Below are 15,264 nucleotides of genomic sequence, written 5' to 3'. Positions count from 1 at the left end.
TGTTTCAAAAGTGGCTTTTTCTTTGCAATTCTTCCCATTTACCTGCAACCCTGTGTCTTCTCTTTACTGTTGTACATGAAACTGGTGTTGAGCGGGTAGAATTCAATGAAGCTGTCAGCTGAGGACATGTGAGGTGTTTATTTCTTAAACTAGAGACTCTGATGTACTTATCCTCTTGTTTAGTTGTACATCTGGCCTTCCACATCTCTTTCTGTCCTTGTTAGAGCCAGTTGTCCTTTGTCTTTGACAAGGACAACTTTGTAATGTACACATTTGTATGAAATCTTCAGTTTTTTGGCAATTTCAAGCATCGTATAGCCTTCCTTCCTCACAATGATTGACAAACGAGATTCTAGTGAAAGTTTCTTTTCTTTTTTGTCATTTTAGACCTAATATTGACCTTAAGACATGCCAGTCTATTGCATACTGTGACAACTCAAAAACAAACACAAAGTCAATGTTAAACTTCATTTAATGAACCAAATAGCTTTTAGCTGTGTTTGATATAATGACAAGTGATCAATTTAGCATGATTACTCAAGGATCAGGTGTTGGAGTGATGGCTGCTGAAAACTGCCTGTCTAGATTTTATCAAAAATTACTTTTTTAATATAGTGATGGTGCTGTTTTTTTAAATCAGTAATGTCCTGACTATATTTTGTGATCAGTTGAATTAAGTGAATTAAAGTACCAATTTCCTTCCGAAACAGAAAACTCTGTACATTATTCCAAAAGTTTGGCCGGCAATATATATTTTGTGCTTTGAGGAAGATAATCAACACTCAGATTTATATTTTTAATATAAATGTGTTTTTTTTTTCACCTCACATTAATTTGTGTACTGTACAAGAGGTGTAACTAGTGATATTTATGATATGACTTAAATTGAAGATTTGTTTTTTTTGATGGTTACACTCACTTTCTCTTTTCTATCTATAGATATGTAGATGTCTGTTGTTAACAGTTGTGTGCCAGTGTTATAACCCCAATTTGGAAAAAGTTGGGACACTATGAAAAATGCTAATAAAAACAAAATGAATTCATTTGTAAATTATATTAACCCTTTGCTAAACTGAAAGCACTACACTCTAAACATTCTATGATGTTTTACCTTGTGACTTTTATTTATTTATTTTAAATGTATAGTAATTTCAAATCAGATGACATGCTCCAAAAAAAGTTGAGACAGGGGCAATTTAAGATCTATTACAATTGGATGAGTTGAAATAACAAGGTGATGTGAAACAGGAGATGTTAAACAGGTGATGCAATTGTGTCATAGTATATAAGGAGCCTCCAAAAACATCCTAGTCCTTCAAGAGCAAGGATAATTTGAGACTTGACAATTTGCCAACATATGCTCTCAGCAAATAATCCAGCACTTTGAGAACAAAGTTCCCCAAAAATAAATTGGAAGAATTGTGGGCATTTCCCACTCTACAGTGCACAATATAGTTAAAAGATTCAAGGAATATGGTCAAACATCAGTGCGTAAAGGTCAAGACGAAAACCACTATGAATGTGTGTGATCTCTGATCCCTCAGACATCACTGTTTTAAAAAACATCATTCATCTGTAATGGATATCATGAACATGGGCTTGGGATTACTTTAGGAAACCTTTGTTAGTCAACACCACTCATCGCTTCATCCACAGATGCAAGTTAAGACTATGCCATGTAAAGCAGAAGCCATACATCAAAACTGTCCAGAATTGCTGCCGACTTCTCTGGGCTCGGTCTCATCTTAAATGGAAACTAAAACAGTGAAATCATGTGTTTTTTGGTCCGATGAGTCCACATTTTAAATAGCTTTTGAACAACACAGCCATCGTGTTCTCCTGGCCAAAGAGGAAAAGGACCATCCAAGCTGTTATCAGCGTCAGGTCCAAAAGCAAGTGTCTGTATGGGCCAGGGGTGTATCAGTGCCCATGACTTGGGTAACTCGCACATCTGCAAGGGCACCATTAATACAGACAGATATGTAAACATTTTGGAGCAGCATATACTGCCATCCAGCACAACCTTTTCCAGGGACGTCCCGGTATTTTCAGCAGGACAACTTTAAACCACATACTGGCTGAATAAGCAGAGAGTGCGGTTGCTTGATTGGCCTGCCTGCAGTCCTGAACATCACCAGCCAGCCAACCAAACAACCAGCCATTCAACCAACCAACCAACCAGTCAGCTAGCCAACCAAACAACCAGCCATTCAGCCAACCAACCAACCAGTCAGCTAGCCAACCAAACAACCAGCCATTCAGCCAGCCAACCAAACAACCAGCCATTCAGCCAACCAACCAACCAGTCAGCTAGCCAACCAAACAACCACCCAGCCAGCCAGCCAGCCAGCCAGCCAGCCAAACAACCAACCAACCAACCTATTAGCCAGCCAGCCAACCAACAAACCAACCATCAACCCATCAGCCAACCAGCCAGATAACCAGCCAGCAAGTCAATCATCCAACCCATTAGCCAGCCACCCAACCCTCCATCCAGCCAACCAAACAACCAGCCAGCCAGTCAACCATTCAACCAACCAGTCAACCCATCAGCTAGTCAATCAAACAGCTAGCCAACCAACTAACAACCAGCTAACCAACCAACCAACCATATGGTTAGAGAATCTATCTATCTAGTCAACTAACTAATTAACTAAATAGTTTTTAATTAACTAACTCTCTTTCTTCTATCTATAGATATGTCAATATATGTTGTTAACAAGTGCATGTGTCTGAGTTAATAAACAACTAAAATGACTAACAAACAAACAAACTAAGTGACTAACCGACTAACTGACGAATTGACTAAGTGAATAACTGACTGACTAACTAACTGCCTGTCTGTCCGCCCATCAGTCTGCCTGTCTGTATATAAACCATTTCTACATTCCATAATCTAACTAACCATCAAACTAATGAGTTGGCTAGTTAATTATTCATTCATCCTCTCTCTTCCCGGCGTCACATCACTTGGCTCTTGGTCATCTCAACACAATGGATCTTATGGTATGCCAAAATACAAAAGTAACAAGAAAAGTCAAATACTTTGTGTATGTGAGTGTGTGCGTGCGTGCATGCATGCATGCATGTGTTGAGTCACCTTTAACATTCTGTCTCTCTCGGCTGCAGGCATCCTCTCCATCTCATCCAATCGGATCTCAGTCTGATAGAGCCACGTGCTGATATGAGCCAAATTCTCATCAAATATCTCCACCTCACGCCTGTGATTCTAAAACACACATAATATGTATGACATTAGATATTATTATTATGCCCACAACAAATATTTATTATTCTATGTAATAATATTAACATTATGTTATTACATTGTAGATTATTATTATTATTATTGTTATCATCATCATCATAATGAATAATACAGTCTTATTACACAATAATAACATAATGTATGTCTGTCCTGAACTCATAAATTTCACATGGCACCGCAAGGCTATCTGGAGTCTTTACATAATTGTACTAAAGCAAGGCCTTGTTGTAAAAGTTATCTCATTTTACATTAACTTTATATTTGGAATACACAAATGTGAAAATAAAGTTAATCTGGAGCGAGGAGTATTTATGAGCAAACCAGACCATGGACTAAAAGCAAATTGGATCAGAGCAGTTCTCACTCTGCGAACCACCACAAATGCTTGCTTCCAGCAATTGTGATTCCTGTTTAAATACATTTTTGCCACTCTGTGCCCAATATAATGCTTCAGCATACCAATTCTGTTTACAATGTAAAAAAGTATTCAGTTGTCCAACCAGATAACCTCATTTGTATTTTCACTAGTTCACATTTTTAATCTGAAATTTGCGGGAGAAAATTCAGTGCGGGCCAAACAAACACACTCACCAGAACAACACTAAGCCAGTCCTCTATCAGAGTGTGCACGCGCTCCCAATCCTCATTTAGTTCAAACAGCTGATTTTCCAGCTGAGCTTCACTGCCCTCCACTAACGCCTGCAGGGCGGTGCTGTTCTCCATGATCACAGACAGATCACTCTTCTTACGCTCAGACTCCTTCAACACACCCTACAGAGAAACACTCCTTTAACACACTCTCTTATCTGTATACAGTCTCAACGGGTGTCTATCAAACACACTCACGTTGGCCCATGTGATCTCCACATCGATTTCAGCGGGCATCTCCCCTGAGTTGAGTTTCTCTTTGAATTGAGTGTCAGTGTGGTTCATCCAGGCCTGCAGAGTGGCGCTGTCCTTCTGCAGACACTGAGACAGGGACAGGGCCTTTTCCAAATCCTGCTTCCCCCCAGTCACCTGGCAACACAGTCAGATATTTAACATTGTTTAATGACACAGTAGCAAACAATTTTCTTATTGGTGGTGTTATATGACCTGATATCATTATGTTCTACGTCAAAGCATTTCATACACAAAAATGTGTATGGGTGACAAATAGAAAAGACATAGATTTTTTATTGTGTCTCTACTTCCAATTTTGTAGTAAAAACCGTATTAAAGTCGTCATGCTTGATCTAATTTCCATGAATCAGTTCAAATTGTCAGTTTCAATGAACTGAGTCAAAACTTCATTTCAATGACCTGTTCAAGTCATCACTCAAAACTCTTCACAGAACTCCCCGAGTGGCATTTTTCATGTATAATATAATCTTTTAGTAATAACATATGTAGGTCAATTTATTGCTGGTTGTATTGCTGCATATAAACACAAATAAATTAATATAATTCTTCTTAATATCATAAATCCTGTATATATACATTTTTGTGTACCTGAGCTCCCAGGTCATTATAGAGTAATTTGAGTGCGGTGAGCTGTTCGTCCATTCCTTTAGGATTTTCCGTCTGCTGTTTCTGTACAATCTGTCTGCCTGTTTTAATCACCGTCTCCACCTCCAGTTTCACCTCGCTCAAGATCTTATACAGTTTCTGAAAGATCAAAAACATCTCACTCATATAAAGCACATACAGTGTAAAAGCCCATGGTGATGTGTGTGTGTATTTGTGTTGTCTCACCATGCATCCAGTGAGATGGGCTTGTATCTCCTCTGCTTGGGTGTCTCTCAGGTCCAGTACATTAAGTTCAGCTTTAGCACTTTCCAGAATCCTCTTGCAGTCTAGCATCCGCTGCTCAAAGTTAGCCGGTTTCTCGAACAACTGGAATTTTGTACTGATCTCACGGAGTTTACGCTAAACAGGACATAGGTTATATAGACAATACAGTTTACCGACCTTCCTATGCTACATTAAAATATGAAAATTATATTTAAAATCTTCAACCCCAGAGTGTCTCACCTGTAGCTGGTCCAGCAGGGTGCCTCCCCGCACCGGTTTGCCCTCTGTGGCTGTCGGAGGCACATTCCCCACATTCCTCCTTCTCATGTCCTCTAGCGTGGCCTCATGGGCAGCAATATCAGCCTGGATTGACTACAATAAAGAACACATCAAAGGTTTAAAGTTACATTTAAGATTACAACAATAGGGAAAAGATCGAGAAGTTTGGCAACACTTTACAATAAGCTTGTATTTGTAACAAGTATACAGTATGCCTTATAATGTATATGCACTATACAAACACTAAACAAAGGGCGGGACTATCTCTTTGTTTGACCAATGGCAGATGGGGGACATATTCAGAAAGCTGTTTTGAAAACAAATTACATTCAATTCCGTTTGGTGGCACAGAAATTACATACTTTTAATAATAGCATATTCGACTTTCAATGCCACGTGTGTATATGTTTATTAACATTAAACAGGATAAATAAGTGCTAATTGTTCGTGGTTAGTTCATGTTAACTAATACAGTTCACTAATGTTAGCATATACAACCTTATTTACTTTTTTTTTTTTATATTTACCAATAAACTCATTCATGAAACATGAGCAGATTTCAATGTGAATAATTTACAATCATAAACTGTTAAATTAAGAGTTAAGACTGAAATTATTCCAATACACTGAATGTGACAGTTTAATACATTTCTAACCCTGATAAAAAGAAATGATATCTGATTTCCTCAGAATTATTTTCTGTTGATTATGCTAATGTCATGTCAATTATATGGCAATATTAGGTAGATTTAAGATTAATTGTTTTAATACTAAAATACACAGTCCGTTCTATCAATAATTAAGCTACACACTCTCTAGTAATATTTCCATTACTACAGGGTTGCTGCAGAATATTTAAAATCAAATTTAAGAGTTTTTAAGACCTTTTTCAAGACCTGCACAAATAAAAATGAATACCATATCCCCATACCAAAACAAACAAATCTCAAAATAAATCATGTATCACAGACTCACACGTTCAACATGGCCTTAACAATGCTTATCAATAATACAGGGTAGATCTATTCAAGTTTAAGATTCTCAAGACATGTTTTCCACATTTATATTCACATTAAAATTGGTTTATGTACCTTTACATAAGTAGAGGTCGACCGATATAGGATTTTGGTGATTTGATGTGTTGATAGAAAGGCAACTAATCTGTCAATACTATTTAAAATTGGAAGCCTTTATTAAATGTTTTTAGTCTTTCCTTCCTGTGATTGGGAGTGCCAGACAGAGGCTACAAGAGTCTAAATTGAATTAAATTCCAGATGAAGGGAGAAAAAAAAGGATTTTATTCATAGCGCTGAACTTTTAACTTTAAAGTCACGATGAAGCAGAAGTTGCGACCGACTTTTCTTCCATATTGTGTCGTATTTCTGAGTGAAACAGATCATGGAACAAGAATAAAATGTAGGGCGGTGACTTGAGTTTAACCATTGTTTGTTGATCGGAATGTGAAAATATGTGCTTTTCATAGAGGAATGGAGGCAGATCTGAATGCGAGTTTGTATCAGACACACACACACACCTACAACTGTGTGTGTGTGTCTGAGTCAGAGGAGGTTATCTGTGAAATTGAGGATCTCAACACAATTATGATCCAAAATAAACATAAATGCACAAGCACATTGCAGTCTTTGTTTACGAAGAGGCTGTAGCCGATGAAAAACGAGTGAGTAAAAGATAACCATATTTTATCAGTTCAGGTGTGAAATGTCTCGAATACAACCACAAATTCGCTGTTCTTCCACATTCAAAATACAAATTTAAGACAGCTGACCCATACCTAAGGAAGTTTGGGTTAAGGAACACTAGTTTTGAAGGAAAACAGATACAAATACATCTTGCCATCTTCACCAACATGTGGTTGATGCTTCATTCAACTCTATGCAAGGTTGTGGTATTTATAAGAAAGGGGCGGGGTTTAAGTGGATTATATGATTGCAGAAGTCCTGGTCCTACATCACCAAAGAGAATTCTGTAGTTTCACCAGAAGATCAAGTTATGACATTTTGATTAAAGATTAAAAAGGTAAAACAATTTTTATAAAACATATGCATAGATGAATCATTCACATTACGATCAATAACATGCATTTAGAAAATAGAGTGAATTTTTATTTCATGCTGACTTTAAAGGCTGAAATACATTGGGGACTCTTATTTTGAAATGTTTGTGCTTCACTGTTCCAGCTGCTCATTCAAACAGATAAGGGAAATAAAATGTTCATTCCTACAATGATCTACAGTGCATTACAATATAAACAATTAAAAGTAAACTTTGTCATATTTCATCAACACTATATCATCATCAACAAATTTCCGATCCTCTCTGCAACAGATGGAAACACTCGCAAGCCCCCACGTGCTTGGAGAAATTACAACAGTGCCACATATTCACTCTGAAGGATGCAGCGCATGCATTTATTTAATGAAATCATATTCTTTTGAAGTTTGATAATCACATTAGGCCATTTCACGATTCCTGTCTTTCCGCCTCCAAATTTAAGACCTCTTTAAAAGGTGCAGTATGTAAGATTCAGAACCCATTGTTATTAATGACACCTGTAGCTGTTAAGTGAACTGTAGCCAGCTACCTGTTTCTCATGTGCGAGCTCGTGCACACAGTCCATAGGGACGCGAGCGAGTGAGAATCAGCCAAAACAATGACCTAACGCACAAAGAGACAACGTGATTCACCGACCTCAAGCTGACAGATGAGGTAGCATAATGAAAATAACACAGTTATGATTGTTTTACTACAAATTTTGAGACTGTATGTTATATTTGAATCTCCAGTGCTGAATAGGGCTAAAATAAAGTGTGAATATAGGTCTGACTGTAGTTTGAAGTAATCACTTTTTTGCATGATACATTTATACGATAGCCTATGTCGGTGTAAGCTAGCTAGCCAGCAATTATCAATAGCTGTTAGCTAAATTTGGTGGATGATGACAGTAGCTGTTTATAAAATAGACTGTACATTATAAATATGTTGACAAAATTCAGTATTGATGTGATTCCATCACAACAGTCATTTTGATATACCAATGAACTCTTGTTTTATAACAATAGAATGTATATTTTCTGTGTAAACAAGTTACGTTGCGCTAGTTAATGGAGCTTTTTGTGCATTATCTTGAACATTGTCTAGCATTCATTTCATGTGTTATTGTAGTTTAACTAAAATTACACAGATCAATCCTTATGGCACTATATTTCACATGCTTTGCAGTTATGTAAGATTACCTGTCCAATAAGAAGAACGCCAATTCAGGGTCGGTTTTGATCCCCAAAACTGAACGAAGATCCCTCCAGGAATCAAATACCCTGCCGATGGTCACTCTAGTTTCCGGTCAACCAAGATCATGTTCACGCTTAGCCAGACGGGATTCACTAGATAAATGTTAATTTGTTTTTTTGTTTGTGTAGGAGTCGGTGTTGTGCTGGGAGCCGGACGTTTGTTGGATTCCATCTCTAAGATAGCGTTACCTAGTGTTGCAGTTTGTTATCACTGTTGAATAGCGGAAGAGAAGATATTACTGTCTGAGGCAAGGCTCTAAGGAGCGTGCATAAATGTCACATCCTTTGGATTTTCCCAGCAAAAGCGACCCACCCCTTCGCAGAAAAATCAGTCTACAGGCTTTGATAGGCAACCTAGGAAGTCCAGGAAGGGGTCATTTTTTTAAGTTACTTTACAAGCCGTTCAGAGACTGGCAAACAAAAAGGTGAATATTACATGACAATTGTTACATAATGCACCTTTAAATAACAATCAAGACATTTGTTGCATTGTTTAAGATATTTAATACTTTTTATGACCTTAAGTTTTGGAAAACTTAATTGAAGACATTTTAAGACATTAAGGATCCGCGGGAACCCTGTGCATGTGTCAAGAGTGTGTTTGTGGTTTGCTGTGGTTGTTTAGAGGTTTCTGTTTGTGAGAAATGTGTGTGTGGGTCTGTATACCTGAGCCTCCTGTGGCAGTTGGAAGGCATCAATGCGGTCCGTGAGGTAAGAGGTGAGTGTTTGGTCCAGGTGTGTGAGAGCCGTCTGTAGTGTGTGTAAGGCCGTCTCATTCTCTTTCAGAGACAACAACTGTTGCTCCAGACACATTTGACGAGCAGAGGCCTACACATAAACACACACAAAATTTAAATATACAGTATCTACATTTACTCACCGGCCACATCTTCTTATTCCTGTGATTATCTAATCAGCCAATTGTGTGGCATCAGTGTATACATATGTATATGTATACATATATTTTTGTATACATATAAAATAATGCAGCTATGGGTCAGGAAATTCAGTTTATATTCACATCAACCATCAGAATGGGTAAACACGTGGTATGATTGTAGGTGCCAGACGGGCTGGTTTGATTATTTATGTAAATGCTGATCACTGGGTTTTCACACAAAACAGTCTCTAGAGTATATAGAGAATGGTGTGAAAAACAAAAAACATTCAGTGAGTGGCAGTTCTGTGGGCAAAAACGCCTTGATGATGAGAGAGATCAACAGAGAATGGTTAGATTGGTTTGAACTGATAAAGTCTATAGTAACTCAGATAACCACTCTGTACAATTCTGTTGAGCAGAATAGTATCTCAGAATGCACAACATGTCAAACCTTGAAGCGGATGGGGTACAACAGAAGAAGACCACGTTGGGTTCCACATCTGTCAGCCAAGAACAGAAAGCTGAGGATGCAGTGGGCCTACCATCTGAATACCTCAGCAGAAATCCAAATTCATCAGACCAGGCAATGTTTTGCAATCGTCTGCTGTCCAGATTCAGTTTCCCATTCTTAGCTCACAGTAGTGGTACCCAGAGGGCACTGTTGTAGTCAAGACCACCTAAACTGAGACCAAGAAGAGAGTGTATCAAGACCGAGACCAGACCAAGTCTTTGAGGAGTTGAGACCAAGACAACATCAAGGCAGGGCGAGACCGAGTCAAGACCAAGACCAGACCAGTGCGAGTCCCACACTTCATGACACACTTAAAATAAAATGTGGAACATGCAAACCATAGACACTCCTCAAATTGATCTGAAAGTTCCCATTCCCATAAAAACAAAACAAACAAACACACACACACACACACACACACACACACACACAAACACACACACAAACACAAACACACACACATTGGTGGCCAAAAGTTTGGAATAATGTTCAGATTTTACTCTTATGAAAAGAAATTGGTACTTTAAATCACCAAAGTGGCATTATACTGATCACAATGTATAGTCAGGACATTAATAACATGAAAAATGAATATTACAATTTGAAAAATTATTTCAGAAATGTTTAAACTACTTCAAAGAGTTCTCATCAAAAATCCTCCACATGCAGTAATGACAGCTTTGCAGATCCTTGACATTCTAGATGTCAGTTTGTCCAGATACTCAGGTGACATTTCACCCCACACTTCCTGTAGCACTTGCCATAGATGTGTCTGTCTTGTCAGGCTCTTCTCATGCACCTTACAGTCTAGCTGATCCAACAAAAGCTCAATGGGGTTAAGATCCATAACACTCTTTTCCAATTATCTGTTGTCCAATGTCTGTCTTTCTTTGCCCACTCTAACCTTTTATTTATGCTTTTCTGTTTCAAAAGTGGCTTTTTCTTTGCAATTCTTCCCATATACCTGCAACCCTGAGTCTTCTCTTTACTGATATACATGACATTGTGTTGAGCAGGTAGAATTCAATGAAGCTGAGGACATGTGAGGCATTTATTTCTCAAACTAGAGACTCTGATGTACTTATCCTCTTGTTTAGTTGTTCATCTGGCCTTCCACATCTCTTTCTGTCCATGTTAGAGCCAGTTGTACTTTGTTTTTGAAGACTTTGTATGAAATATTCAGTTTTTTGACAATTTCAAGCATTGTATAAACTTCATTCCTCAAAACAATGATTGGCTGATGAGTTTCTAGAGAAAGCTGCTTCCTTTTTGCCACTTTTGACCTAATATTGATCTTAAGACATGCCAGTCTATTGCATACTGTGGCAACTCAAAAACAAACACAAAGTCAATGTTAAACTTCATTTAATGAACCAAATAGCTTTTAGCTGTGTTTGATATAATGACAAGTGATTTTCTAGTACCAAGTGATCAATTTGGCATGATTACTCAAGGATCAGGTGTTGGAGTGATGGCTGCTGGAAATGGGGCCTGTCTAGATTTGATCAAAAATTACTTTTTTCAAATAGTGATGGTGCTGTTTTTACACCAGTTGAATGCCACTTTGGTGAATTAAAGTACCAATTTCCTTCCAAAACAGCAAAATCTGTACATTATTCCAAACTTTTGGCTGCCAGTGTATATATATAATTTCTCATAGTATACTGACACACACACACATATGTGTGTGTGTGTGTGTGTGTGTGTGTGTGTGTGTCAGTGTGTCAGTATACTATGAGAAATATTTTGATTAAAAAATCATAAGGCATTGCAGAGGTGAATTTTATGTGTGTGAATTTTCCTTTTTTTCTATGAGCAAACAAATACAAACACACACTTAGGAGCTGAAATCAATATAACCCTCTTTATTCAACACTCATTTCCAAGTTTTACCATCCTCCTAAAACAATAACATTTTTGTGCAAGTAGCACATACGTTTTTCTGGATGACTCTCCCTAGAAACCATCATTAAGTACAGAATATATCAAACAATTATTCAATACTTGACTTTTCTCTGTCTTTTCTTAAACAACACACCTGCATCTCAGAGTTTAAAATTTCAGCATGACTTTCCAAGTTGTAATTAAGAATTCAAGTGTCGTTCCATTGCACTTTTACCAGTAGAAACTTGGAAAATCAGACTTTAATGAGTTTAATGGAATGCAGCAATAGGCAGATTGCTAACGTTAGCTAGCTAGCTTTGCTAGCATCACTTACACTTAGCTTACCTTTCTTTATGCTTCCTTTCTAAGTGCTGATAAAAGTTTGACGTGGTCTCAGCCATCTCGGTAAGCATTGCATTGCAGAATTCTTTTCTTTTGGACGCTTTTTACAGATTAACTATTTGTGGTAGGCCTATAGGTCAGTGTTTCCCAGGCACAATTTTTTCGATTTAAAGATCCCATGGCATAACACTATCCCACATAACCATCGTCGATAGTTTTCCTTTTTAAGAACGTATCCATGAATTCTGTCTGTCTTAGTAGTGTGAACTCGTAATGTTTGAAATTTGGCAATGCAAAAAATGCAAGTAACAGAGGTAGGCTGTATAATGAGGTCACAGGTGACAAGAGCACTAAAAGGATAATGAAAAACCAACAAATTTGTGTCTTTTCCTATTTGTAGATTTGTTCTTGCAAATTAATTATTGCAATGGCACAGCAAATAATGACATTTATTTACTGTATTCTCCGGAAAAAAAAGTCAAACCGGGTCAAAATCGTGTTGTTGATGGAGAGAAAAAAAACACATAAGTCACACTGACAGAGGTTAGATATGGCAGGCACTTGGACCGAGAGCAGCTGCCTGGCCGCCATCATGTGTAACAGTGTGGCAGCGGGGGCGTGGTCAAGCGCCCGTCCGGGAGAGAAAAGCGGTAAGGGCGCTTTCACCTGATCTAAATTATGTCTAACACCTGTCTCTAATTTCAGTGAGCACGGGGAGAGCGGCATAAAAAGCAGCGAGAGGGCCTCCATGGGGAGAGAGAGACAGAGAGTTATGTTGGAAGCTGAAAGCTCAGTGCTTTATTGTATATGTAAAACTGTGAATATTATTTTGTATTATATTGTGGAGACATTAAAGGTGACTGACCTGAACTGCCTTGTGAGGAGTTTCTCTTACACTGGTGTCGAAACCCGGGAAACGTTATTCCAGTCATGGAAGGTAACCGCCCCATAGAGTCCTCCCAGCTGGCGGAGGTCCTCCAGTCCCTCGCTGTGATGCATCAGGGCCACCAACAGTCCCTGCTTGAGCTCCGGCAGGACCAGGATCGTCGGTTCTTTGAGATCATGCGGGCTCAAGCAGAGGATCGGCTTGCGATCCGGAGTCTTCTCGCCCAGGAGGCCGATCCAGCCACAGCCACAGCCGCGACCCCGGACCCCCGCGCCTCTTTGCCCCCACCGGCGTTACAGAAGATGGGGGCGGCGGACGATCCAGAAGCGTTTCTCGACCTCTTTGAGTGCACCGCCGAGATTTGGGGCTGGCCGCACGACCAATGGGCAGCTCGCCTTGTTCCTCTGTTGTCCGGGGAAGCCCAACTCGCGGCTCAACAATTGCCAGCAACGAGCCTCCTGGCCTATGCTGACCTCAAGCGAGCCATCCTGCAACGGGTTGGCCGGAGCCCGGAGGAGAACCGTCAACTCTTCCGGGCTATGAAGCTGGAGAAGACAGACCGCCCATTCGCTTTTGCCCAACGGCTCCGGGACGCCTGCCGGAGGTGGCTGCTAGTGGGGGACCGCGACGTCGAGGGACTCATCGACCAGGTAGTGCTGGAACATTTCAGGTCAGTCACCTTTAATGTCTCCACAATATAATACAAAATAATATTCACAGTTTTACACATACAATAAAGCACTGAGATTTCAGCTTCCAACATAACTCTCTGTCTCTCTCTCCCCATGGAGGCCCTCTCGCTGCTTTTTATGCCGCTCTCCCCGTGCTCACTGAAATTGGAGACAGGTGTTAGACATAATTTAGCTCAGGTGAAAGCGCCCTTACCGCTTTTCTCTCCCGGACGGGCGCTTGACCACGCCCCCGCTGTCACAAACAGTTTCTCATATTCTTTTTGTGTTTCATGGGAGAAATGCAACAAGTAAGCCACATCTGTTCATAACATCTGTAACTCCATGCTGTGCTCAAATAAACAGCTTTTAGTCTGTGAGTAAAACAATACACCTGTTGTATTCTATGAATTAATTTGGTTCACTGAATTAAATATATAATTAAATATTTAAACTGGTTGCATAAAATACTCTGTGATGGAACATGTACTGAATTGGCAACTTTAAAACTTTTCTACCGTTTCTATGCCTTCACTAAACTACCAGAATTTTTTTCTTTATTATTTTGAGGAATTGTATCATTTTCCATGGCATACTTGGCAATCTTTCACGGCACACTAGTGGGCACAGTGGTTGGAAACACTGGTTTAGGTAGCCAGATTCTATTACAGAAGATTTGACTGACATCTCTCAGACAGCCACAGTTTCTCAGATTACATCCAATCACAGTAATGATGTCAATAAATCAGATATCTCCGCAGTTGTGGTCTTGAACGGTCTTGAAATAAAATCCAGAGTCCAAAAAAATCCAAACCCTTTTTGTCTGAGACCGAGACAGTACAGAGTAAAACTGTGGTCGATTCCGAAACGAGACCTTCAAAAAGTGGTCTCATCTCGAGTAATACAAGACTGCCTGAGTGGTCTTCTACTGCTGTAGCAAATTCGCCTCAATGACGTGTTCAGTGATGTTCAGAAATGCTTTTCTACATAGCACTGTTGTAACGTGTGGTTATTTGGGTTACCGTCACCTTCCTGTCAGCTTGGACAGTATGGCTGGTAACTAGCAGTTACAGAAATACTCATACCAGCCAAAAATCATGCCACACTCTAAATCACTGAGATCACATTTTTTCCCCATTCTGATGGTTAATGTGAATAATAAAGTGGCCAGTGTCTGTACAGTATATAATGTATATAGTTTGAGCAATAAAAATTATATATATTTTGTCCCAACCATTTCAAACACACACCTGCTGAGTCAGCTCATCGTGGTGGCAGTTGAAATTCTCCAGTTTCTCACTGATGAGGTCATCCAGAATCCCTCCGTCGATCAGAGTCTGAGCCAGCTCTCGGATCTGAGTCCTGTTATCACCCGGATGACGGAGAACCGACTCCAGAGACTAAGAGAAACACACAAAACTTGACTCTGACTCGTAGACTACAGTGAGTAAATGAGATCTACAGG

At 39.2% G+C, this 15,264-nt stretch overlaps 1 protein-coding gene across 1 annotated transcript in view; it reads right to left on the bottom strand.

Moving 5' to 3' along the window:
• Positions 1-15,264, bottom strand: part of LOC127628647 (utrophin-like) — a 353,825-nt gene that overhangs the window by 244,074 nt on the left and 94,487 nt on the right. Inside the window, exons 29-36 of the mRNA XM_052105413.1 lie at positions 15,050-15,199; positions 9,295-9,456; positions 5,282-5,413; positions 5,003-5,176; positions 4,760-4,915; positions 4,115-4,285; positions 3,860-4,039; positions 3,101-3,229 (exon numbers count right to left, since the gene is read on the bottom strand). Coding sequence (XP_051961373.1) covers positions 3,101-3,229; positions 3,860-4,039; positions 4,115-4,285; positions 4,760-4,915; positions 5,003-5,176; positions 5,282-5,413; positions 9,295-9,456; positions 15,050-15,199 — 1,254 coding nt within the window. The remainder of the gene's footprint in view (positions 1-3,100; positions 3,230-3,859; positions 4,040-4,114; positions 4,286-4,759; positions 4,916-5,002; positions 5,177-5,281; positions 5,414-9,294; positions 9,457-15,049; positions 15,200-15,264) is intronic.

Source organism: Xyrauchen texanus, chromosome 35 (assembly GCF_025860055.1).
Source record: "Xyrauchen texanus isolate HMW12.3.18 chromosome 35, RBS_HiC_50CHRs, whole genome shotgun sequence".
Lineage (NCBI taxonomy): Eukaryota > Metazoa > Chordata > Actinopteri > Cypriniformes > Catostomidae > Xyrauchen > Xyrauchen texanus.
This window is presented reverse-complemented; position numbering and strand designations above follow the sequence as displayed.